Source organism: Trichomonas vaginalis, chromosome IV (genome assembly GCF_026262505.1).
Source record: "Trichomonas vaginalis G3 chromosome IV, whole genome shotgun sequence".
In the NCBI taxonomy this organism is placed as follows: Eukaryota; Parabasalia; order Trichomonadida; family Trichomonadidae; genus Trichomonas; species Trichomonas vaginalis.
In genome coordinates, this window is record NC_067206.1 from 37,297,442 (window position 1) to 37,322,899 (window position 25,458).

The 25,458-nt window shown below is 32.0% G+C and overlaps 12 protein-coding genes and 2 pseudogenes across 14 annotated transcripts, besides 8 other annotated features; 4 read left to right on the forward strand and 10 right to left on the reverse strand.

The window, feature by feature from the left end:
- Positions 1–554: 554 nt before the first annotated feature.
- Positions 555–1,325, reverse strand: TVAGG3_0237510 (uncharacterized protein; the record flags this gene model as incomplete). The annotated part of the gene is made up of 1 exon (XM_051227564.1): positions 555–1,325. The coding sequence occupies one exon, from the start codon at positions 1,323–1,325 to the stop codon at positions 555–557; it is 771 nt and encodes a 256-aa protein (XP_051112550.1).
- Positions 1,326–1,742: 417 nt separating this feature from the next.
- TVAGG3_0237520 lies at positions 1,743–2,500 on the reverse strand (annotated as a pseudogene). Its single transcript has one exon. A coding segment is annotated over exon 1 (758 nt).
- Positions 2,501–4,601: 2,101 nt separating this feature from the next.
- Positions 4,602–5,183, reverse strand: TVAGG3_0237540 (uncharacterized protein; the record flags this gene model as incomplete). Its single annotated transcript, XM_051227565.1, has 1 exon — positions 4,602–5,183. One exon carries the CDS (start codon positions 5,181–5,183, stop codon positions 4,602–4,604), a length of 582 nt encoding a protein of 193 aa, XP_051112551.1.
- Positions 4,602–5,183: a mobile genetic element.
- A 752-nt stretch (positions 5,184–5,935) lies between these two features.
- Positions 5,936–6,445: a mobile genetic element.
- A 1,873-nt stretch (positions 6,446–8,318) lies between these two features.
- Positions 8,319–8,445: a mobile genetic element.
- Positions 8,446–8,616: 171 nt separating this feature from the next.
- Positions 8,617–8,743: a mobile genetic element.
- Positions 8,744–8,895: 152 nt separating this feature from the next.
- Positions 8,896–11,148, reverse strand: TVAGG3_0237580 (Ankyrin repeat family; the record flags this gene model as incomplete). Its single annotated transcript, XM_001301622.1, has 1 exon — positions 8,964–10,979. The coding sequence occupies one exon, from the start codon at positions 10,977–10,979 to the stop codon at positions 8,964–8,966; it is 2,016 nt and encodes a 671-aa protein (XP_001301623.1).
- Positions 11,149–11,230: 82 nt separating this feature from the next.
- Positions 11,231–13,717, reverse strand: TVAGG3_0237590 (MYB protein-related family; the record flags this gene model as incomplete). Its single annotated transcript, XM_001301621.1, has 1 exon — positions 11,936–13,717. The coding sequence occupies one exon, from the start codon at positions 13,715–13,717 to the stop codon at positions 11,936–11,938; it is 1,782 nt and encodes a 593-aa protein (XP_001301622.1).
- A 1,139-nt stretch (positions 13,718–14,856) lies between these two features.
- Positions 14,857–15,424, forward strand: TVAGG3_0237600 (protein transporter protein; the record flags this gene model as incomplete). The annotated part of the gene is made up of 1 exon (XM_001301620.2): positions 14,879–15,307. The coding sequence occupies one exon, from the start codon at positions 14,879–14,881 to the stop codon at positions 15,305–15,307; it is 429 nt and encodes a 142-aa protein (XP_001301621.1).
- Positions 15,425–15,749: 325 nt separating this feature from the next.
- TVAGG3_0237610 (armadillo (ARM) repeat-containing protein family) lies at positions 15,750–18,793 on the forward strand (the record flags this gene model as incomplete). The annotated part of the gene is made up of 1 exon (XM_001301619.2): positions 15,750–18,752. The coding sequence occupies one exon, from the start codon at positions 15,750–15,752 to the stop codon at positions 18,750–18,752; it is 3,003 nt and encodes a 1,000-aa protein (XP_001301620.1).
- Positions 18,794–19,114: 321 nt separating this feature from the next.
- Positions 19,115–19,151: a mobile genetic element.
- Positions 19,115–19,151: a terminal%2Cinverted (terminal inverted repeat of Banshee-A3 transposon ID:TVAGG3_0237620).
- Positions 19,152–20,007: 856 nt separating this feature from the next.
- Positions 20,008–20,697: a terminal%2Cinverted (terminal inverted repeat of Maverick-1A transposon ID:TVAGG3_0237630).
- Positions 20,008–25,458: part of a mobile genetic element that runs on past the window's edge.
- TVAGG3_0237640 (uncharacterized protein) lies at positions 20,698–20,934 on the reverse strand (the record flags this gene model as incomplete). The annotated part of the gene is made up of 1 exon (XM_001301617.1): positions 20,698–20,934. One exon carries the CDS (start codon positions 20,932–20,934, stop codon positions 20,698–20,700), a length of 237 nt encoding a protein of 78 aa, XP_001301618.1.
- On the reverse strand, positions 20,983–21,441 carry TVAGG3_0237650 (uncharacterized protein; the record flags this gene model as incomplete). The annotated part of the gene is made up of 1 exon (XM_001301616.1): positions 20,983–21,441. One exon carries the CDS (start codon positions 21,439–21,441, stop codon positions 20,983–20,985), a length of 459 nt encoding a protein of 152 aa, XP_001301617.1.
- TVAGG3_0237660 lies at positions 21,471–23,043 on the reverse strand (annotated as a pseudogene). The gene has a single exon. A coding segment is annotated over exon 1 (1,573 nt).
- TVAGG3_0237670 (uncharacterized protein) lies at positions 23,071–23,505 on the reverse strand (the record flags this gene model as incomplete). The annotated part of the gene is made up of 1 exon (XM_051227566.1): positions 23,071–23,505. The coding sequence occupies one exon, from the start codon at positions 23,503–23,505 to the stop codon at positions 23,071–23,073; it is 435 nt and encodes a 144-aa protein (XP_051112552.1).
- TVAGG3_0237680 (uncharacterized protein) lies at positions 23,551–23,811 on the forward strand (the record flags this gene model as incomplete). Its single annotated transcript, XM_051227567.1, has 1 exon — positions 23,551–23,811. One exon carries the CDS (start codon positions 23,551–23,553, stop codon positions 23,809–23,811), a length of 261 nt encoding a protein of 86 aa, XP_051112553.1.
- Positions 23,836–24,693, forward strand: TVAGG3_0237690 (uncharacterized protein; the record flags this gene model as incomplete). The annotated part of the gene is made up of 1 exon (XM_051227568.1): positions 23,836–24,693. One exon carries the CDS (start codon positions 23,836–23,838, stop codon positions 24,691–24,693), a length of 858 nt encoding a protein of 285 aa, XP_051112554.1.
- On the reverse strand, positions 24,775–25,350 carry TVAGG3_0237700 (organellar and viral DNA polymerase type B; the record flags this gene model as incomplete). Its single annotated transcript, XM_051227569.1, has 1 exon — positions 24,775–25,350. One exon carries the CDS (start codon positions 25,348–25,350, stop codon positions 24,775–24,777), a length of 576 nt encoding a protein of 191 aa, XP_051112555.1.

The window sequence follows — 25,458 nt, forward strand, 5'->3', positions numbered from 1 at the left end:
AATATAATGGAGTAATAAAATAAATCGGAATTTCTATTAATTTATTGTCAACTTCAACTAATGCATTGCCGTTAATATATCTAACAAATTCGGCTATTGTGTCAAATCTTCGTCTTCTTTTTGTCATTGATTTATCAGTTTTTCCATAATTGAGATGAATCAAAACTTTATCTCCTTGTTTAAAATTCATGAGCCCCGAATTAATTTGTTCACGTTTAACATCATTTAACCTTTCCATTTGCTTTCTAATATATCCCCATTCTTTTGAAATATCATTTTTCATTTCCACCGGTTTCATGTTTATAGTTCTATGCCATGTATTATTGTAATATATACTAACTGCTGTATGATGGAGTCATGATTTCCATCCCAGTATATCTGACCGTTAACTCCTAACGCATCTCTAAGAGTTCTCATTACCGCATCAACTATTTTATTATGAAACGTATATGGAGAGGATGAAAAGTAAAAATTAATTTGTGGGAAATAATGAGCCATAGCTGCCTGAAATCCTTTATCACCATCACCCCTTATATTATCTACTCTTTCATGATCTAGTAAGTATTGATAGCTCTTCTTGTTTCCTGTTCTGTTTTCCCTTTCACCGGAATGCAATATAAATATCTAGTGTTAATGTTAATGGCAAATAAATAAGTAACGTTTCCTTTTGAATATTCTAAATGATCGATTTCGTATGAATATGGATATGGTGCAAATGAAGGGCGACTAAATTTTTCCTTTAACGGTTGAATTTTTGGGTCAGTTGGTTTATTTAATATCTTGAAATCCTTTTTAAAATCTTTTTGCTTCTTTAATGTTTGAAATGGATATAATAAAGTGAATGATGAAGGATTAACTGAAGGAGGAGGTACTACCGTTGGAGGTTTTGGTGTTGTAAGTGGTTTAATTTTATCTGCTTTGATTTTGGATGATGAAGTTTTGGATTTCATTCCTCCCTTCATTAATTCTGGATGTATTCTATTCATTTGTTTTAAATATGCTGTATATAAAGGTTTGATATACTTTCCCGCTTCGAGTTTATGTTGAAGGATGAATTCCAAAAGTTGATCTTCATTTAAAAGTCGGGCTGAATATGGTTTAACTAATGAATCATAAATTAAAGCTTGTGCATCATTTATGGTCTGAAGGACCTGGGCGTTTTGCACCTTTAGCTGTTGAACATTTGCTACTTTCTCTTTTGGTGTTGTTTTCGGCTTTTTCTTCTTTGGCTTTTGTTCCTTTGGCTTTTGCGGCTCAGGATTATATAATTTATATAATTCATCAATATCTTCTTCTGTTAATACTTTATTTTTGAAATCTTTCAATTGTTTAAGTTGTGATTTAGTTTTTCCCTTTGTATATTCATTATTTTTAATTTTGTCTTTAATTTTAGAAATTATTTTATCATGATATTTCAAAATTTCATTTTTATAATACGGATAATAATAATCCATATCATCACCCGTTATATTGTTATTATGTTTTTGGAGATATGATTTTAATTCATAATAATTAAGAAAATTTTGATAACGTACTAAATCATCAATTAAAATTTCTAAATCTGCGTTATCCATTTATAATAAAATAAATGTTTTAAGGGTGCCCACCTCTTTGAATCATAGTATCAAAACCATTATTTACATATTGAATCACATCATTAACGGTTCCTTTTGTCTCTTCTGTGGCATTATTTAAAATAAAATTTTAAATTCATGACTCAACCCCTACGTTTTTAAATTGTATTAAATAAATGGCATACAACATCCATTTTCACAACATACAGCCTTAGTGTGTGCTCCTGTTAATGCAGTCTTACCGATTGTTAAGCGAGTCATTGACCCGTTTTTAAGTTGTAAATTAATATTCTGACCATCAAATATCACTTTATCATTTATTATATCCAAATAATTTTTAGGTGTTAATTGTTTATTTTGTCGTAAACTAACACCTTTCATTTTTTGTGCAATCTTTTTAAAATCACTTCCATCAATTGAACCGTTGAATGATGTATAACACTTGGGGCATAAAGCAACCATGTTATCACCTTGTTTCTCAATTGCTAAACCCAATAACTTCTTCTCATGTGCTTTTTCTTCAGCTTTATTCTTTAATTTAGGTTTAAATTTCTCATCAAAACAGAAGAAATCAAATGGTGAATTTGAAAATGTTTTTATCATAAAATTGTTTATCGGTAACAATTGCTTGAAATGCTTGAGTGTTAGGAAGATTTGGGTCGCCAGCGATTGCCCAATAAGATGAATCAGTATCACCTTCAATGAAATGAAAACGATTAACATTCATGCATTTATACATAAAATCATAAATGAAAACCTAAATACCAGTATTTAGCATTATCTAAAGTGAAGAATGCCTCTTGTAAACATGTATCACATCTATAAAATCTATCTTTGAGCATCACTTGATACGTATCCTCTCCTATTTCTCTTATGTTTTTAAACTTATTTGACATACATGCAACGCGTGCCTTCTGTGCATTCATTATTTTAGTCTTTGCGTAATTTTGTGTATTCATTGCATCGTAACCATATGATCCATTAAGCGAAATCTTGCAAAATAAACTTTTTCCTTTATTTCCTTCTAATTCAGCCTTTTGTCTTTCGTTCATAAATTCGTTCGCAAATTCATTAAAACAAGTGTTTTTAGTAAATGTTAAAATTGATTGAATATCATCGATGATAAAATGAAATCTGTCTATTAGATACCAAAGATAATAAGAAGAAAATGGTTGATATTGGTTGTGTGTTGATGCTAACTGAGTTAATTTCCTCTGTTTCTGGTCAACTGGTAGATTGTTTGATTTCATGTAATTATACATAAAACTGCCAATTGTTTTTTCATCTGTGATAATATCTAAGTTTCTTATTATCGGTAAAAAGTTTATGTAATCATTAATGTATTTTTCATCAATGTGACCCTTTACTTCAGCCACGAATAAAGTATTTTTCTTTCTTAATATTCCCAGTGCTTTTGCTTTCTTTGTTGCTGTATCACAAATGATAACACCATTCAATCTTCCCGGCATATACATTTTATGGTCAGTATATTGAATGAAATCATGAGGATTAGATGAAAATGATGAAGGATATAATGAATTAAAATCAACACCAACGAAATGAGTCATAATGTTGGTGGTGTCCTCATTTGATACAGTTTTAGTTTCTGGACTATATGAAAGTTTATTAATGTGCGTGATTCCTTTAAGATTTACTCTATGTTGAACATTTGATAGACCACCAGTAATTCCATTACGGAGAATGTGATAAGCTTCAACTGAATCTAAAGTCATTGGTAAATTATTTTTTAATGCATAATTTCTTAAATTGATTCTTAAACGTTGAACATCTTCATCTTTATTTGATTTTACGACATTGCAATAACAACACATTAACTGACAATTTTCTTTGGTATGTGGTTTTTCATTATCGATTCTATCCAATGTTGGTTTATTTGCATATGTAAACGCTTTACCACACATTTTGCATTTAGATGAAAGGATTAAATCGTGATAGTATTGAAAATCATCCATTGAAACATTATTTTTAGTATCTCTTTCTGCTTTTTCATCTTGTTTCTTATATGATTCAATTTTATATTTCCAATACTTTTTCGTTAATTCAAAACTTGATTCTATCTCTTCCTCAGGATATTTTTCATTAGGATTAAAGTCTTTATATGCTAAAGCGTAACGAATCATTGAAGCATTCGATGATAAAGAAAGATTATGAAGCGTGTCAATTTTATAAACAAATGTTTCTTCAATAATTTTATCGATTGGGTCAATCATAATTTCAACATCTTTATTGCAATAATGAATAAAATATTCTAATCTATTCTTAAAATTTTTAGCATCATTGAGATATATTTGATAATCACTATCTGATATAGTTTCTTGAGTTAATGCTGAATAAAATGAATCTTGAGTGAATGGTTCCACTTTATATAATTCTTCTTCGTAATTTTCCCACGTGATGAATTGATAAGGGAAAAAGGATTTAACACGTGATTTATTGTTTCCGAAATCTTGAGTGAATTGGTCTAATGTCCCACCCGCTATATAATTTCTGATGTCAATAAATCTCAATTCATATGGAACGTTTGTTTTCTTTACAATGATTTGCTTAAATTGTGAAGATGAACCCAGCATTGATTTTATTTTCCATTTTGCAGTGTTTAAATCATGAAGAATTAAATTTAAATCAAACTTTCCCGAATTAAAACCTATGATATTCACTTTATTGAATTCCTCATCTAGAAGTTCTTTAAATGCTTCCTTCTGTTTTTCATTTAATGTATGAGACAAAGTCCCCACCGTTTGCGGCTTCAATAATTCTTCATATTGTTCAATATTTGATTTAGCAACTAATGAACAGGTTGAAAATAAAAACTCAATCCAATCAGAAATAAAAGAATCACTCGAAGTTAAGCAAAAATTCCTCGTATATGTTTTATCATTTAATTTAACCGTTGATGATACCATGAATGGTTTTAAGTAAGCGTTCAAAGTTGCACACTCAGAAAGTTGTAATTCTTCTTTAGTCTCTAATGTTTCAAAGTCAAAAGTAATATAATATCTTGTCGGTTTATAATATTTCTGCAAATTGTGAGCTAATAACCACTGATATATCTTCTGTTTCATAATGTGGTGCATATGGTTGCTGTGTCTTTTGCAACTGAACGTCTTGAATTAATCTCCCATTATTTTCTTTACATTTCTCACAATGCTTTAAAAATCTTCTTTGGTTTTTCCTTTCTGGATCATCACGGATAGAATAAACTTCTTCTTTACAATATGGACAAACTTTATAGCCGGTGAGTGCTTCAACGTCTGTTATTCTGTCAGCGTGAAGTTTTCCACATGGACTCTGTGTTAATAAAATATTTACTGTTTCAAATTCTGGATCTATCATTATTGATTCCACTAATGGAAAGTCTACCTTATTTATGTCCACGTCTTCTGGTTGAGGATCACAATAATAGAAATCAATATTAACATTTAACATTCTCGCTAATCTCTCACTTTCTGATGAAATGTCAAACCCTTCATATGCATCTATTGCTTCATTTAAATAGCTTCTACGAGTTTTAGGATTAACACCATCAGGAATGTTATAGAAGCGTTTAAATAACCTTCTACCTTCTGCTCTAATTTGATTATCATTCATTTTAGCTGTTCCGTTTTTGTTCATTTATGTAAGAATAAAAAATTAAAAAATAAATAAAAATAAACTTTATTTTTTAAAGCCCATAAAATGAATTAAGAACACATAAATTTTTATCATCTGCGACGTGACGAATACATTTTAATTTACTCAAGAATGCGTACCCTGATACATTAAATCTAATTCCTGTCTTATTTAATTTCACAACTTTGAAAAGGAATGTATGAATAGCTATAAAATGATGAGAAGATGTTTTATGGGTTGCTTCCATTTTTTCTGAAATAAATGAATAAATATAATGTTTATAAGTTTTCATATCTTTTATGTTCTTAATAACGAATGGTATAGACCTTTCAACTTCGTCTTCCTTCGGTGCTTTTCTTTCATATGAAACATTATTAGTATCTTCAATAATGAAACCACAATCACACAAAATTTTATAGGTTCCAATGGTTTCTTTTGATATTTTATCTAATAAATCAAAAACTTTATCAACACCCGTGCATTTATTTAAATAATAATTTGTGTAAATATCATGATCTTCTTTCTTAATCGTATTAGTTGCATATGTCACGTTTTTAGTGCTTTTTTGAATTTTTTGGAATCTAAAGGTGGTGAAAGTAGGATACAGGGGTATTCTTCATTATCAATAAATTGTAACTTATGTTTACGAATAAATTTAGTACCTTCTTCTGAAAGTGTTTCGTCTATTTCACCATCTAATAAATTTTGTGTTGATTCTGAGACATAATTTTTATATCTTTCTTCATGAGATTTCTGAACTTCTGATTCTGAAGCTGGGATATTCATTAAACCCTCTACTTCATTTTCATTATATTTTTCAACTTCTCTTAATTCCTTAATTTTTTCATCTATTTCATCTCTTATTTTTTTCAGTCTTTCAATTTCATCGTATTCATCATCTTTAATTCGTTCTTCATAATATTCGGGGAAAACATCAGGTTCTTTAGGTTTTTCTTCTTCAGATGTGGGATATAAGAAATTTATAATATCATCTTTATTCATTTTTCCATCATAATCTAAATCATTTAATAACTCCGCGAATTTTTGACAATTTCTTAAATAATATTTATCAACTTCATAACCCACCTCCTCTAATATATCCTTTATTTCCTCGTTTGTGAATCCTAATTTTTTAACGTTGTTAGTTTTGACGCTCATTTCATACAAAATAAAAAAATAAATTAATAAACATAACTAAGTTTTAATTTTTCGTAAGACATGAATTTTTAAAGTTTATTTTTTAAAAAAAATTTATTTTTTATTTCATTATGTATGGGCTGAGTGTAAATGTCTTACAATTTTGAAAATTTTTTAAATCTTGATTTATTCAAAAACGTAAGAATAAAAACCGTAAGAATCATACATTTTTTACTTCATATGTTAAAAAAATGATACAAAATCGCTCGATATTGTATGAATTCTTACGTTTACAAAAAAAGTCACAAAACCCGCTACATATACTACTTGTGTCACTTTTATCAATATCTGTATTTTGAATGGAGTAATTAACTTAAAATTGCATGGTTAAACTAAATTATTTGTCAGAAGATTGGCATTTTTCAATTCAATTTTTTATCTCCCACGATTTCATAAGAGCATTGATTATATGTCCGTTGCCTAATTGTCTCATATGAAATATAGCTCACAAAATTCGCGTGCTCGTCGAATTCCCAATTTCTGTAGCATTTGGATCAGAAAAAATACTGTCTGTCGGTAATATAAATTTTTGTTATTCTGACGCATCGTTCAGAATTTGAGGGGATTTTAGGTCCTAAAAATAAGTATCTTCCGATACACTAGAAACTCTGTTGGATTGGCCTCAAAAATTTCATACAAGATCTTTCCCCACACAGCCTCCGGCTGGTCTGCCACTTTAGGTCCATTAAAATTGATAACAATGTGTTAGAGTATCCACAATGCGTTAGAACGATAGACAGTATAACAAATTTAAATCTAACTAAAATTCATAATTTATTTGATTATTTTAATATTTCTAACTGGTGTCATTTCTTTAAATAGTTCGATCATCATTTACTGTTGCAGATTCGATTTGAGCATTGTCTTACTCTCAGAAAATCTAATTTGATGTTTGAAATCGTTGTGATAATCGTATTCTTTTAATTTCATTGCATTATCGGATTTGAATCAAAATTGGAAATGAAGGGTTCTACTGTCCCTCAATTTTGAGCCGAATTTATGGTTTAGAACCGAATTCAGAATTTCTGTTGACCTAAAGTGAAACCAGACCTAGATAAATAAAATATACATTTAGAAATATTTCGAAACAACCAGAAATGAGCTGAAAATAAATTTTTGACATTTATTTTAATGCCCGACCAAATAATGAATTTTAATTTTGGACTCATTTATGAGTTTTTTGATTGCCGTTCTTTCTAAATATTTTTAAATTAGGCCTAAATAAAATTGAGAAAACGGGCGGTTATTCTAAATACGGCTTGAAATTTGATGACAGTAACCCACCACCTTGATGACCTACATGATTGATATTAATTCCTGTACTCATATACAGTATGATATATTTTCTAAATACCATGTAATAACCTACATAATTGAACGTCAAATAAACAAGATGAATCTGAAAGGACCGATTTATTATACACGGCAGTCTTATTGTTCTTTCTATTTCATAGATTGGCTATAACACAGCATTTACTTGAAGTAGTTAAATTTCTCATTTCATGTATCAACTGGCTGTGAAGATTTGTACTTGGATGTATCGTGTTTAATGACTAGCTCCTGTAGTGCATGTGGTATTGTCAGAAAATCTAATCTGATATTTAAAATCGGTGCGATAATTTTATTCCTTTAATTTCATGTCACTGTTCCAAATAAAATTATATTGATGTATCCACTGCGTTATATCAGCTAAAAACGGAAAATAAGGAAGAATTAAACTCGATTTTCAATATGATCAAAACAAATTTGATTGATTCAAAAATATATCTTCCTCGAAAAATTATAAAGGTCATTTCAGATATTATTCCTTTTAATAACCGCTATACAAAGTCATACTTGGAACTTATGAAACTCATCTCAGATGATTATCATCTAAAATAGATAACGAATATTCCAAATTTATATAACTTCCATATTTTAAGGGTGCACTTACGCCCATCTGACTTTCATTCAAATTTTTGACAAACGGCGTGAAGCGTCATTGAAAATTAACCTTAAACGTCTGAATTGAAGGTTCTGCCATAGGGGCGTAAGTGCACCCTTAAAAGGGTATAATGTTGGTTCTGGAAGTTCAGGAGATATCGAAAAATTGAAAAATTGAAATTAGAAATCCCAAATATTTACAATTTACACGGCTATTATGAAAGTGATGGATTTGATAAATATCAAGTGCTCAATAGTCAGCAAGTACTCAATTTTCCTCTCAAACGATTTTTAAGGGTGCACTTACGCCCCTATGACAGGGCCTTCAATTCAGATATTTAAGGTTAAATTTCAATGGTGTGTCACGTTTGTTGTCAAAAATTTGAATTAAAGTCAGATGAGCGTATGTGCAGCCTTAAAAAATTCACAATATTGTCGACTTTAAATTCAACTCATATAATTAATTGAATGAATTACGCAACCCGTTTTATTTTAGATACAATAAAAAGTATAGAATAGCCATAAAAAATTGAGAGTTGCGAAAAAATAGCTTTGTGTGTAGAATAAGTGGAGAAGTTTAATTATTTTTTTAATCCTAATAAAACTCATCTTCGAAAATACCAGAAAAAGAATAGTATCTTATGTAAGAACATTATTTGCACCATGTGAAATGAGAACTTCAGCAATTTCTGTATTGTTTTCATTTACTGCAATATGAAGTGCAGTTTCTCCATCTTCATCTTTTTCATCGATATTCGCACCATGTGAAATGAGAACTTCGGCGACTTCTTTACTATTATTCAATGCTGCAATATGAAGTGCGGTTTTTCCATCTTCATCTTTTTCATCGATATTCGCACCATGTGAAATGAGAACTTCGGCGACTTCTTTACTATTACGCAATGCTGCTCTACGAAGTGCTGTTTCTCCGTCTTTATTTTTTTCATCGATATTCGCACCATGTGAAATGAGAACTTCGGCGACTTCTTTACTATTATTCAATGCTGCAATATGAAGTGGGGTTTCTCCATCTTCATCTTTTTCATTGATATTCGCACCATGTGAAATGAAAACTTCGGCGACTTCTTTACTATTATTCAATGCTGCAATATGAAGTGCGGTTTTTCCATCTTCATCTTTTTCATTGATATTCGCACCATGTGAAATGAGAACTTCGGCGACTTCTTTACTATTACGCAATGCTGCTCTACGAAGTGCTGTTTCTCCGTCTTTATTTTTTTCATCGATATTCGCACCATGTGAAATGAGAACTTCGGCGACTTCTTTACTATTATTCAATGCTGCAATATGAAGTGGGGTTTCTCCATCTTCATCTTTTTCATTGATATTCGCACCATGTGAAATGAAAACTTCGGCGACTTCTTTACTATTATTCAATGCTGCAATATGAAGTGCGGTTTTTCCATCTTCATCTTTTTCATTGATATTCGCACCATGTGAAATGAGAACTTCGGCGACTTCTTTACTATTATTCAATGCTGCAATATGAAGTGCAGTTTCTCCATCTTCATCTTTTTCATTGATATTCGCACCATGTGAAATGAGAACTTCGGCGACTTCTTTACTATTATTCAATGCTGCAATATGAAGTGCGGTTTTTCCATCTTCATCTTTTTCATTGATATTCGCACCATGTGAAATGAGAACTTCGGCGACTTCTTTACTATTATTCAATGCTGCTCTACGAAGTGCTGTTTCTCCGTCTTTATTTTTTTCATCGATATTCGCACCATGTGAAAGAAAGTATTCCAAAAGGGATGGAATATTGAAAATTGATGAATAAACAAAGCATTTGTTTATATCATTAGTTTGATCGAAATTAACTAAAAAGGATTCAAGATTATCCCAAAGTCCACAATATTCTAAATTGATCTCTATATTGTATTCGTTCATCAAGAATGTAACAAAATCAATGTTGTGAGAAACAATTGCATAAAACATGCATTCATCAGTTGGTGTTTGATATTTCAAACATTCACTCATGATCTCCGGATTTCCCCCTAAAAATGAAAATTCCAGACATAAATCAGTTATTTCGGATTTAAATTTCGATCTTAATAACTTGAAACAATCAACTGCTCCATGGTAACAACATAATTCAAGAAATGAATATCCTTCGTAAGAAAATGGGTATAAATCGCTATTAAGTTTTTGATCTTTATCAAATCCATCTCGTTCTGTGAATATGATGAAATTTTCTTTGTCATTATTCATAATTGCTTTGTATATTGTATTCTCTGTATGAATGTCCAGATTTTTAAGATCATCTTTTTCGAAGTCATCAGATTTGTTTAATTTGATTCCATATTCTTTATAAAATAAGAAGTTTGAAATAGTTGCAACTTCGTTGACCTCTTTGATTTGATATTCATCTGATATGAGTTTGGCAAGAGATAAATATGACTTTGCAGAGTGATTATTATACGGAACAAGATTTAAAATGCCCCGTATCATACTTTCTGGAGGATATTTATTTGAATCAATCAATTCTGTTTTGATCATTTTGTAAATCGAGTTTAATTCTTCCTCTTTTTCCGTTTTTAACTGATATAACGCATTGTATATATCGATATAGTATTTGTAGTTACTTCGCAATTCGCCGTATTTGTTTGGATGAGCGTCTTGGTCGGACATTAATAATTTTTATAGAGGACACATTTGCGTTTTAACATATAAATACCACTTAAATTTATTAGAAGAAAAAAAAAATCATATGTTATACATAGTGAAAACAGTGACTGCAAAGATTTCTGATGTAATTTATGAATTTTGATTAAATATATTGATGAGAAACGGCATGATAACAACATTAAAGTCTAGAGTAATAGGATTGTCATCCGGATGCTTATATTATTCAAGATTTATATATTCCAGCCACTCTAAATCAACTGATTCTTTGAAATTAGATAATATGTCATTAATAGAAATATTATTTATTTTCCAAAAGGTACTTTTTACAAAAAAAAAAATCTAGTTTTGAGGTAGGATTAATATATGGTTCATATGGAAAAAGCGATACTATTATTGGAATCTTTCAAATAGTATTTCATATTCAAAATCAAGCTTTCGATTCATGATTTATATCTAGATATACTGGAGAGAGTCATATCTGAATACCAAATTTACATATCAGAAATATTAAAACATATATTTGTTCAAACACATGTTCCTGAAGAATCCCATAACCCTGAAAACGTTCTTTAAAGACCATTTTTATTCATAAAGAGCGCCGATGAGTTTGCTCATATCAAAGAAATCATACTCGCTTATCCAGTTCTAAAAGTAGCTTATAAAAGTCTATAAATGTTAACCTTCGCCATTTCTCAGGAAGGATCGAGAATATTTGCAAGTAAAAAGATGGTTTTGTTAAACACATTTCATATTAATTATACAACGATTCATTCATGCATCAATGCAGAGAAATCTCGGAAATATTATTTCAAATTCGAAATAAATAAAATCTTAAAAGTAAGGGAAACCAATATTAAGAAGTTTTTCATAAAACAACAATGTATTTATTTTAAAACAAATATGAATCAAATTATATAACGCATAACTTGCTTAATAATTCTAAATATATATATTGTGTGTTATTTCTCCTCAGTATCAGAATCTAAACCTCTTGGTGGTTTAGTATTCGGGTCTAATAATCCTTTTTTAATTAAACTTTTCTTCAGTTTTGTCGACCAATGCAACTGTATTGCTACAGCAGTTCTATCAGGGAATATCTTTTGATATCTTCCCCAGTCATTTCCGTAAATTTTCCACTTTTCGAAAAGAATCTTGTCCATTTCTGTTGTCCAGCTTCTAGCGCTCTTAGATCTTCTCCTTCTACCTCTTCTGGAGTCTTCTGGTTGTGCATCGCTACTATCACTGCTGTCATTATCTTCTTCATCTGTTTCTTCTTCGTTGCTTTCGTTATCGGAACCATCATTCTTCTTCTTTTCAGCTTTCTTCTCTTCCTCGCCGTACGGATTTTCCTTCTGCCTCATGTGTGAATAAGCTCTGGAATTCTTAGATCTGAGCATTTCTTCTGTAAGCTTTCCTTCACTAATGTAGCGTGGTTTGACAACAGTATTCCATCTAACAGCAAGTTCTGTCATATCTCTACCTTGTAATGATGTAGAGATTTGGCCCCAATCGTTTCCAAAATTCATCCATGCGTTAAAAAGATTTTCATCGTCTTCTTCGGTCCAAACTGTTATTTCTTTCTTTGGTTTTCTGCCTGGTCGTTTTCTTACGGGCTCAATTTCTTGTTTCTGTTCTTCTTTCGGAGAATCTGAATTTGATGAATCAGATTTACTATTGTTATTGTTATCAGAAGCATCATTTGATGAATTAGATGATTCTTCTTCATTGCTTGATGACGAACTCGTTGTATCATCTATCATTTTTCTCTTAGATCTGCGAGATCTCCCTGAAGTCCTTCGAACTGGCTTTGTATCGCTAGTGCTTGAAGCAAGATCAATAGCAATTGGTGCACGAACTTTCATCCTAACGAGATCGTTGTAAGTTAATCTTCCTGATTGAATCATTTTTTGTCGGAGAGAAGCATTCCAATGCAATGAAACGGCTGCTTTCGTACGTCCTGGGAAGTATTTGAGGATCCTGGTCCAGTCGCTGCCATACTTCATCCATTTTGAATATAATAATTCATCTTGTTCTGGAGTCCAATGAGTTGCATACGTTGGATTTGAATCCGGATCGACCTTCTCCTTCTTGTGGGATTTCTTTCGGCCTCTAGAATATGAGTCATCATCACTTGATTCAGCGGAATCGGATTCAGATTCGTCTGTTTTGGCAGTATTGTTTCGTTTTTCGGTATTTTCTTCTGCAGCCTCTTCTTCTACCTCATCTTCATCTGGTTTAAGACGTCCTTCTAATTCTTCAATCGTAACTCCGCAAAGTAATGCAATTGCAGCCTTAACATCATACTTAGTATACCGTAAAGCGTGTTTTGCAAACTTGTGCGGAAATCCCATGTTTTGTATATAGATAATACTTGATTCGAAAGATTCAGGATCATTTTTATATTTCCTATGTACAATTGAGTTGGATTCCGAATAGTATGGAAAGCTTGATGATGAATACATTGTATCCTCAAATGGGAAGATATTTTCGTATTTTAACAAATCTTCGCTAGAATCGTTATTTGTTGAAATTAAACATTTGATTAGTCGTGATTCGGCATTTATGACGCCATTGATATTATCATCATCGTTCAGCTTCTTCTCATTAAATTGTAATTCTAAATTATCTATCGGTACATCTATTAATGATGAAATACGCTCTTTTACATCATGTACTGTTGTGTTCTCCTGGATATCGACATTTTTTCGATCTTTACCATCTATCTCCACTTCAACAAACATGATTTAAAATCTATCGTACTATTCAAAATTTGAATACCACTGGCTACATCTCATTTCTTTTTTAATCATAGACTAATAAACGTATGTAAATGCTATGTGCATAAATTTTGTATGAAATCTTATGAAAGATAAACTCATCATGACATTTTGCAAAGAAAGAAAAGAATCAGAATGGACTGATTACACTCATAAATTTATTTGACTATGCTTCTAGTTATAGAATAAACAGAGTGGATTTATATACATGAGAGAATGATATTCCAAATCAAATAATTATGCATGACACGTTGTATTTTTCTTTGAAAGAGACGATTTTATAAAGAGTATAGAACAAATTGGTCTAGGGGTTACCGTTTACATAATATTGCAGCTCAAAATTCTGTGAATTAACAGAGATGTTGACAGGAGCTTTTTTTGTAAAATAAACGGTCGTTAAACGAGATTTTATTTTAAACGTGCACTTTTTGTGTAAACTTTCTGAATCTCCATCCAAAAGCTTGCAAATAGCAATGAACTGAAACAACCTAATGCCTAATTTTACATAGAATCCATCAGTGTAATAGATTAAATCAGTTAAATGGTTTTAAATTAAAATTATTTATCTCAATAGTCACAAAAGACAAAGAAATTCTATTAGAAATTGCTCTTTTTCTCTTCTTAGGGATAATTAGCTGAATTTGGTTTGATAAACTAGTTAATCATCTGTTTTTGTGATTCCATCTCAAAAAAATAATCACTTTTTGATTTCAATTGTGTATAGCCAAGCTATGTTTTCTGAGTTGAAACAATATCTTGAATCCGAAGGATGAATATTCATATCAAGTATTAGAATTGCTCTAGATTTGATTTTTTTTACTTCAAATTTATTTAGTAAACGGAGTAACTTATATATATGCAGCAATACTGCTTGTCATATTGTAGATATTTAGAGTATTTCTTGATATGTTATAGAATCACAGTAAATCCAAAAATGAGAGCAAAGAAATGAGATTTAGCAGCTGCCTGTTAATTTCATACTGCTAGTAGTATTCATAGAAACTGAAATGATAAGGTAAATTAATCTCATTTTCAGATAACGATACGCATCAAAAGTGCCATCGCGTTTTTTATAAAATCCTATCGTTAGAAAGATTTCAATACAGAACTTCACTTTTCGAAGGAATGATTCGCTTTTTCTTAGTCTTCAACAGGCAAGGTGCCGTCCGTCTCGTTAAATGGTACACCCCATACTCAACAGCTGAGAAGGAAAAGCTTAAAACAGATATTCATCGTCTTGTTTGCCGCCGTGCTTCAAACTTAACTAATGTCCTCGAATACAAGAACTACAAAATTATCTACCGCCCATACGCAGCTCTTTTCATGTGCATGTGCGTTGATGCAAATGATAATGAGTTTGCTATTCTCGAAACCATCCATCTTTTCGTAGAAGTCATGGACCAATATTTCGGAAAGGTCCGTGAGTTAGATTTGCTCCTGCAATTCCATAAAGTTTACGCAATTCTTGATGAATTTATTGTTGCTGGTGAAGTTGGCGAATGCAACAAGCAAACCATTGTCGACCGCATGAAGATGCTTGACGACCTTAGCTAAAGTTGTAATTAAACGAAAAATATAATTAGATTTCTATGAATTTAAAATATTTAAGAGATATTTGTTCCCCCAATACGTATTAAGGTTACTCATATTAAAAATCTACTAAAAATTATAATATTTCTACTTTTTATTGATCGGAATTTTATATTTTTCATTTTATGTATTTTAAACATATGATGTGATGCTTCCTACTCCTAATTCCAAACAATCAAAGTCGACAGAATAGTCTATTCGCTATAATTCCAAAAAAAAATATTTGAAAGATTTTATAGAAGCATATATATTGCATTGAGGATAATACTTATTTTTAACCACCAAACCATATACTGAGCTCTCACTAGTCAATATTGATTACACTAAATGTCTGAAGTGTCTCTTATAGGCGCTGCACGCCCATACGGGTCAAAAATCTTTGTAAAATCTTTTGAAATAAAAAGATATGAGTTCTCCAAAAGATACATTACTTCATTGCTATCATCTACTTGAAACAGGTGGAGAAGGAGTTAATGAAGTTACTCCTATAATTCTCGAAATTTATTCCAATCCAGAAAATATTAGTATTTTATTTGAATTAAATCTACAAAGTGAAAGCAAATACGTACAAAAAATATCTGTCATTGGCATCAAAAACATAATTAAAGAACTTTTTAACGCAAATAAAGAAATTCCTGCTGATTTGTTAAATTATCTTAAATCAATCGCTATACAAGGACTTCAAAGTGAAGTCTCTGAAGAGTCTAAGAAATGGTATATCTTTATTTCAACAATGTTGCTTTCAAAACTCATTCCTTCACCAGGATTTCCTGAATTAATCGAAGTTGCCTCTAATTTCATACAAGATCCTCTTCAAATTCAAACAGGTCTACTTTTATGGTCAAATATCAACAAAGAACTCAGTGCTGATCAAATGTCAGAATTTGTACCGGGATTAATGCAAGCAATTACAGTTTCTCTACGTGTTGATGATAGACCTAACGTAAGAATTCTTGGCTTAGGCTTATTCCTCAGTTTACTCGAGCGTCAATGCGATATTGAGATTTTCAAGACAAATCAAGAATTCCATGCAGCTCTTCAAGCTGAATACGAACGTGCCATCATTGGTGGTGCTTCAGAAGATGAAAGATCGCAAACTACGGAAACAATTGCTTATATGATCAGATCTGAAGAAGGATTTGAAGTTTTAGAGCCATCATTCAAACAAATATACCATATTACATTCCAGACATTCTTTGATGACCAATTTTCCTGGAAAATCCGCTTAGATTGTCTTTGTGTCTTAAATGCCGTCATTGACCACAATCCGAAGCTTGCAGAATCCTTCCTTGAAGATCTTATCCCCACTGCCATCAATCTTACTGTCGAACAATGCAATCAGGAAGGAAGAGAAAATTTCCAACCTCATTTCACTGATGTCTTATTTACAATCCTTGCATCAGAGGAAGACATTGCTCCAGACCTTATCGCCGAGATCCTGGCCAACGCGCAAGAAACTTTGGAGTCAAATTCTCCTGATATCGTATTAGTTCAAGTTTTAGTCCAAATCTTCGCCTATTTATCAGACGGTGCCAGATCTCTTTTGGCAGAGTTCGCTCCGGACATTTTGAACGATGTTTTCTTCAAATGTCTTGAAATTGAAGATGAAAGTATAATTTCAGCAACATGCGTTACAATGTCAGACATTTCGGAGACATCACCATCATTCTTCAACGGATTTATCGATCAAATCACAACTTATTTGATAAATCTCCACGAAAACGAAGAATCTCTTAAAACATTGCAAGCAATCCTTCAAAACAGCGACGAATCGCCAAGTGATGTTCCACAAGTTGTCTACGCATTGATACAACTCATCCAAACCATGTTTGAACAAGGACAAGATTTATCATATTATATCTCTGTCATTTCCCAGCTGATTTCGAAATACAATGGTGACCAAGGCAATCTATACAATGATATAAGGGATATTATCATTGCTATCATCAAAAACGGCGATTGTTTCGGTCCATGTTTTGAATTATTCTCTTATTTATGTAAAATGAATCCAAACTTGGCTTCAAATGACATCCAAGACTTTCTTCAGACAATGGTTGATTGCGTTACCCCTGATAGCATCGATTTGGCCCAATCAGTATCGATTGCTTTGAGAAACATCGCAATAACTATGCCAGAAACTTTGGAAAATTTCATTCCTCAGTTATCTGAATCATTAATTCCATTCATCGCTTCGGATATAACAGGAAACACTTTATTAACTGATGATGAGAAGGCCCGGGAGAATGAATCCAAGTCTTCACAAGTACAAGGCTGTATCTTGGTTTGTTTGGCCGCATTCATTACAGCATCACCGATTAAAATCCCCTCAAATATTGTTGAAGAAATAATCAACATGATATGTAATTGGGTGACTGATGAAGATGAACAGAAACAATCCTTTGCATGCGATGCAATCAATGACATTGCTCCTGGTCTTTCTGTTCTTCAAATTAACCCTGAACAGATAATTTCCAGTTTATACGCGTCAATTGATAATTCCACTGATATTGACATTTGTTCGAGTCTTCTTTCATCATTAGCTGTTGTTATAGCTAATTGCGGACAATACGTAAATGATGAAAGAGTCTCACAATTGTTCAATTTCATTTTAGACGTGATTTCATCTAAAAACAAAAACTTTTTGGATGAAAAAGATGTAATTGACAAAGAAATCGCTTCTCCTTTCTTCTATTTCTTCAAATGCTTTGTTATTGGAGGTCTCGCACAAAGATGCAATGCAGAGATAATGTCTTTGGTACAGCCTCTTCTTGATATCGTTGAAAATCAATACGACATCAACAAAATTTTGTCAATTTTGGCTATCGCGAGATTGTCTTTTGTTTTTGTTGATAATTTCAATGATATAATACCAGATGTCATCAGAAGATTGAAGTATATAATGGAGAATGCAAGGACATTGACAGCAGACATGAAAGGAAACTGTTACGCGATTGTTGCTATATTTAGTTCATTGAATGTCAATTTCTTCGGTGAAGAAGAGTTGTCTTTCTTCGTGAATATGATGAATAATGATGTAAATAGTACACAAACAATGATATCGTCTAATGCTTGTTTGGCAATGGTTTGTATCGCTGCAAATGGAATAGAAATTGATCAAAATGTTCTTAAAGTTTGTTTGAGTAAAATGCCGCCGCCATGTGATGAAGAAGACGTGATTTTCTTCGCAAAGGCTGCAACAAACTTACAGAATATTGATAATTCATTGCTCCAGAAGTCGTCTGTTTCTGTCTTCGGTTCTTCTCCATTTATTATTAATTTAATTAGTCCTGAAATTCTTTCTAATCTTCTTGAAATTGCCAAAACACTCAGTAACGAGTATGTTGTTCAGTTGTTGGGTGGTGATGAGGCTTCTATATCAAGATTTAGAAAGAATGTTCAGCAACAATAGAGTATTTATATATATATATTTATTTGAATAAATATTTTTTTAGAGATTATCTTAATTTATAGTTCTCGAACAAGCGATTTTTTTGGACCCACATAAGAGTTTTATCCTTTTTCTATAATCATCAAAATGAGTGTCTAATTTCTGAGAATATTGTTGTATATCCTAAATAAATTGTGGATAAATGTGTATAATGAGAGAGTAAGTTCTTCCATTATGTACATATATCTTTTCAGTTTGTAAATTTGATGAATTATACCTCATTTTATTAGGAATTGAAAAAGTGCTATTTAGAGATATTTTTAGCTGTATTGGAGTGGGAAAGAGAATTGTATCTTTACTTTTGTATCGAAATGACTCTATTGTAATAAACAGAAATTCATCAAAAGTGACAGCTCTCAATTTTTTGACATTTGTAAATTCTAAATTGAATGAGAAAAATGAAATAATACTAAGCATAATACAATATTCTAGATTTAATTATAATTAGGAAAAAGTTAGTTTTGAGAGTACTTTTCATAGGCAGATAGAATGAAATCTTCTGAAAAATAATATCACATAAACTCATATTATTTTCTAATATATAACTATTTTATATAAAAATCAAATTCAATGATCTTAAAAGCGAAGGATAAACCTCAAAATTTACGAATATAATGAGTGGGAATATAATGCTTATCTATCATAAAACCATATGAAATATTAATTTTTGCTTTACGCCTAATTTTTGACGACAATTAGCAAAAAATGTTAAATGTTAACACTCAGTCCATTTGAATATGAAAAATAAAATTGACTTTGATTAAATGTTTTTATTTATCATGCAATTCTTCTTGCGACCAAAGATTTGAATAAAAGTTCAAAAAAAAAGATAGCTTAAAAAATAATATACGGTAGTGTTTACTAATAGATGAATAGTATATAAATTCTATTAAAATGGATTTGATCCAAAAAAATATATAAAATTTGATCATAAATAAAATTGTTTAGTAGTCATTTAAAATGATGTAATTATTCAAATTTTGCTAAGACCCATTCGTCTTTGATATATAACTCCCATTTTTGCATTTCTGGCTCGTACCAAAATTTTGAAACTTCGAATAATTCGTTAGGAGTGTAATTACTATTCGTTTTTGGATTAATATCGAGAGATAAATGTGGTGTATTGTTGTATTTTTCAATGAACTGCTGAACTGAGTCCTTGATTTGTTGAATATCATCCAACTCGTCTGGCAAAAACAGTTAGTAAGACTAAGTCGTGTACTGAGGCACTGCGCGCCTCCGTACACCACTTAGCGTTTTTGACACTTTACAAAACCATTAACGTATATTTTACAACACAAACGACAACACTAACTTAACCTTAAATATTTACAAAGCCGCCAACCACTTCACTTAACTACTGTAAAAAATAAACGTTCTCACTTACAAAAGTATTGCAACTCTTCCCATTGCTGTGCTTCACACAATAGTTCATATTCTTCAGTATCGCTGCTGTCGCTCCAATCGTCAGAGTCAAAGTCACTGTCAAAATAAATGTTAGTAAGTTTTGACAAAGCTAATGAAACACGTTTACCGTTTGTATCGTATGCTTGTATAAACTTTCCATTCTTCATTCCTTCATAAACGCTCAAACTAACTTTACCCTTTCTCCCTCGTATCTGATAGAATGTATTTTCACGAGGAACGAAGAACAAATTCTTGAACTCATGACCGTTGTAGTTTGTTATCTCAATAGTTTTCGTCATTTATATAAAAATAAAATAAAAATAAAATATAAAAATAAAATAAAAAATAAAATAAAAAATAAAATAAAAAATAAACTTAAAAATTAATGATATCACCACTCCCACACGTATGAAAACATAGCGCAAAAATAAATTTAGGTGAAGTGGTGAGATCTCACCTCTTTTTTCACCTGTTTTTTCACCCTGTTGAATTCATTGCTTTATAACTCTCTTCCTTTCTCCAACTCTTCTAACTTCTTCCTAAGTTTAGCAATGTTGTCCTCATGAAGTTTAATCTTTCTCAAAATTCCTTCTTTATCTAATGGTTGCTTTATCTTTCTAAACTGAACTCTACCATCCTTCATAGTATGAATGTAAAAACCTTCTGGAATAGTTCCTGATTTAATGTATTCTACCAAAAACTTTTGTTTCATTGCTTCAGTGACTTTATTTGTCATTTCAATCAAATAAAAATTTTAATATTAAATAAAAATAACGTTATTTTTTCAGTAAGGAAACGCAGGAGTTTTACGATTTATTTGAGGAGTAGGTTCTGGTTTAAATGTTGGAGTCGGTTTAGGAGTTGACTTTTGAACAGGAGTTTGTACTTCCATAGGTTCAGGAGTCATTGAAGGTTTTGCTTGTGAAGGCGTTGGTTTTGGCGAAGGTGTTGGAGTTTGTTTAACTTCAGCTACTTCAGTATTATTTACAACATTTGCTTTATTTCTTTTCAACATCATAACTGCTCCTGCTGTAGCTAGCAAACCTAGTGGGAGACCATATCTTATATAAGGACTTGACCAAATGCTATTTTTGACAGGAGCTGGTGGAACACCTAACCTTGGTGAGACTGCTCTTTGCCATTGTGCAGCTCGTAAGAAATATTCAATAGGTGCTCCATAATCGTTTGGTAAAGTTTGTTTCATAGATGGTGAAGGTTCACGAGAGCTTGATGAAGAACTCATTTATAAGCTTTAAAATAAACGTTCATCCTTTATTCCTCACTGTCGTCCGTAGCTAAGTTATAGTCATCTAATCTTATTATGGGGATGCCATTAGCACGCACCTGAATGGCAAAGCAACAATCCCTCATAAATCCAATAAGTGGCTTTGGTACATTTTCAGTTGCTAGTTCAATAGGTCCTTTAACAGACAATTTGTATGTTATTGGAGCAGTAGATGTTTGACCTTGCTGGAAGCAAAAGTCCACTTCTGTTGGAAACCACATAAGAAATGTGTGTTGTCATAGCTATCCCATTTATGTTCCACACTACCATCATCCACCAATGACCTCATAACATCTTCATTAAATCCTATCATATCATTGTTTGTATTGCAAGCGTTCGCAACCATTTCATAAAATACAGGTCCATATGATTTTTCAGGTTCTGCAGGCATATTTCCATAAGCTCCCATGGAAAGCTGAAGATATTTAAACTTAGGGTTCTCAAAATTAACATAATAGTTGTCTTTCTTTCTAAATAGTGCCCAAATACTTTTAACATTAATAGGCGTATAAGCTGCTGTAAATGTTGCACTTGAACTATCTGTATTCTTTGAGAATGAACCGTCCATAGGAATCCAATCCATAACTTTAACAGGAAAACATAAAGCCTCGTTTGTATAATGTTCTACAAGTTCTGTATAAATGTTAGGGTCTAAAGAGAATGACTTTGGATGAATGAAACATTCATTAAAATCCATCTTTGTTCGAAATAGTTGCTGGGTTACAGTTGTAATAGTAACTGTTCCACTAGCTTCTACTGCCTTCGTTATCATAGTGAATGGTTCATTCCATGGAACAAATTTATTTGTCGGTGGATTTGAATCTGAAGCAAATGCAACTTTAAGAGTTGGATTGAAAGCAATGATATCATTTACAGATATAGATGTGCATTGTAAGGCGTCGCTACTGAACTTTACTTTAAGCTGAATGTTTCCTGCAAAAGCTGGAATAAATCGAATAGCTTCTAATGGAAGGAATTTCTAACAGGAATTCTTAAACGAAGCTTAAAATCAAATGATTTTCCTGCTGTAATTGGACCACTAACAATTTGTCCTGTTCTGCATGTTCCCGAATGACTCCATACATCTTCATGTCGAGTCTTTGAGAAAACATCTACTTTCTTTATTTGTTCGGTAGTTTGTGAGTTTGAAGTTATATATGCTTCTTCTCTTGCGTTGTCTTGAGAATATACGATACGACCATTTGCAAGGATTTGATATCCAGCAACTGCATAGAAAGCGTCATCGAAACCAATCCAAAATCCTGGTGGGTTTGTTTTATTGGAACCTGAACCAATTTCTTTATCTACAATAAATTGACCTTCCATTTTATACGTAATGAATGTATTGTAAAGGTCCAACATATTTTCACCAGGAGGTGAGAGATTGAATGTTACCCATGTGTTATCTTTAGCAGTTCCAGGTTGTGATGGAATCTTTGCGTCAGAATATTTTCTATTAGTGTCACCAATTTGAACTGCATTGTCTATGATATCGAAATATGAGCGAATCTGATGAATATGCTCTGCTGGAGTAAATTCGTTTAACTGTTCGTTCTGCATGTATTTACTTCAGATAAAAATATCTATTTACTTCATTATTCTCACTCTTCTTCTTGGCATTCGTGGTGGAAGTTGTTTCTTGACATTTTCAATGAACTGTACATTCTCTTTTGTCTCAACTTCTTTCACTGGCGGGTCAGGATTCTTTGACTCGGTTTGTTTTTCAATGAAATTCACGAACTTTGCAATAAGCTCTTGGTTCGTTATTGAAAGTACATCTGGCTTCTTTTCTTCTGGTTCTATTGACTTTTCAGTTTGAACAGAAGGTTTTATATGGGCTTCGTGGACTTCACCCTTGCCATACACCTTAATGTTGTCGCTTTCTGCATTCGCTAATGGAACCTTTCTTTTTCTTACGTATATTTTACCATCTTTACTCTGACTTACGTAATAGAAAGGATGTTGTATTCCTCTTGCGTCATTTAATATGATAGACTCTCGTTCTGATTTTGACAAGCTCATTTTACATCGGTTAAAGTTTTAATTTTGTTTTTTATCTGCAGTCAAATGACTCAGACAAGCCCTACGGACAAGACCCAAGGGGTTATAGATGTTGAAGCATTGAAGAAAGAAATTCGTGAGCAAATTTTATCCGAACTGAAGGAACAAAAACAAGAACAAAAGCCAGAGAGACCAAAGAGAAAACTTAGTGAAAAACAACTTGCTGCATTAGCTGCTGGAAGACAAAAGAACCCACGTTTGCTGGCGAAGAAAGCTAGAGAAGAAGCTGAAGCAAAAGCTAAAGAAGCTGAAGCAAAGAAAGAGTAAATGGTTTATTTTTATCCGAATTAAATGTATAGACAAATACCTTTATCTGTTGCGTTCAGTAGTGAAAACCCTGACGTCAAAATAAAGGGGAACAGAGTAACGTTTAAGTTTCCAACAGACTGGATTGTGAACATAAATGAAGAGAAGTACATTGGCATAACATCTATGTATATAACACGTGCTTTCAGAAAGGTTGACTTTATACTTCAAGTCGAGATAGAAAATGACGAACAGTCTTTAAGCGCCCAAAACATTCACATATACAAATACTTTAAAGACGATACAACATTGTTGCAATGTATGATTTCATTTAATGAAATGTTCGAGAAAAAGTTTAACATTGAAGTACAAACTTTACAGCCTTTACGTGAGTTTCTTGCACAACTGAAAGAAGAAGGTAGTCAGCCACAACTTATAGACTTTCATTATGAATTTAATGAAAATGAAGATGGAACTCATGACTGTCAGTTTGTTGTATTCTCACCATTCAATGAAGTCGCTAAAGAGAAAGAAAATCCATTACGTATAAGATTTCAAATCTCTGAACCCAATGAAGACTTCAAAAATGTTTTCAATTATGATGCAATGCTTCCGAGGAAAAATGAATTTTCAAAGATTGTAACACCTGGCATTTGGGATAGAAAGCAAGCTATATTATATTCAAACTTAAGTAAGGGAGTTGAAAATGAGTTCATTGGTCATACAAGAACTTCACCACTTCCTAACCCTAAATACTATAAATTAACTGGCTTCAATCGTGAGTTTTGGATAGACATGTTCTCCACTCATGACCATAACTGCCCAGTGTTCTTACCTCCAGACCATAAGGACTGTCTCTACATTGAAGCACAACTCTTAAACTCTACCATCGCAGTATTGTAAATGACCACATGGGCTTCGCCCTTGCCGCTAGCGGCTTATTTTTATCACGAATGACCTCATTGCTGACAAAAATAAATGACCTCAGAACTTCAACTTACGAATAAAGCTTGTTTTAGTCGTTATTGAGAAGTTAAACTTCTCTTCAAAGCAAGGTTGACATGACTTACATAAGTCAAATCCAATCTCTTGACCGTCATAAAGTGCTTTATATAACTTCATAACACTGAACTCAGAGTCTTTGTCAAATTTTCCTTGCGGAACCATTAAACCTTTATCTTCATCATAGAAACACTGAACAGAGTCAGGAAACATTTCATTAGCGGTTAAAGCAATAACATCTTGCTTCACGCCTTTCATTCTGCAGTGAAATGCAACTTCATTTAAATCATTCGTGAGTAAGTCTATGTAAGTCTTCTTTCCACAAAATATTGACTTGTATGCTAAACTTTGTTTATCTTTTGTGATTTCTGCAAAGTCGCTATGAAATTGACCAAGGTTTTTACCAATGAGAACTCTTCCATAACGTTTCTCAAACTCTTCAGCTAAACGAGGGATATCTTCATTGTAGAGATGCATACTGTCCGTATCGCTATAAAAGATGTCCATTCCTAAGTCCTCAGCAGTACAGAATACTTCACACATTATTCTCTTCAACATAGACAGAATGTTAACACCAAGTGGACAGAAGTTAAAGTGTCTGCAAATGCTTTTCGTTAGCTTGAAAATAGTTTTATCTGAACCATCCAAACCTTCGAACTTCACTAT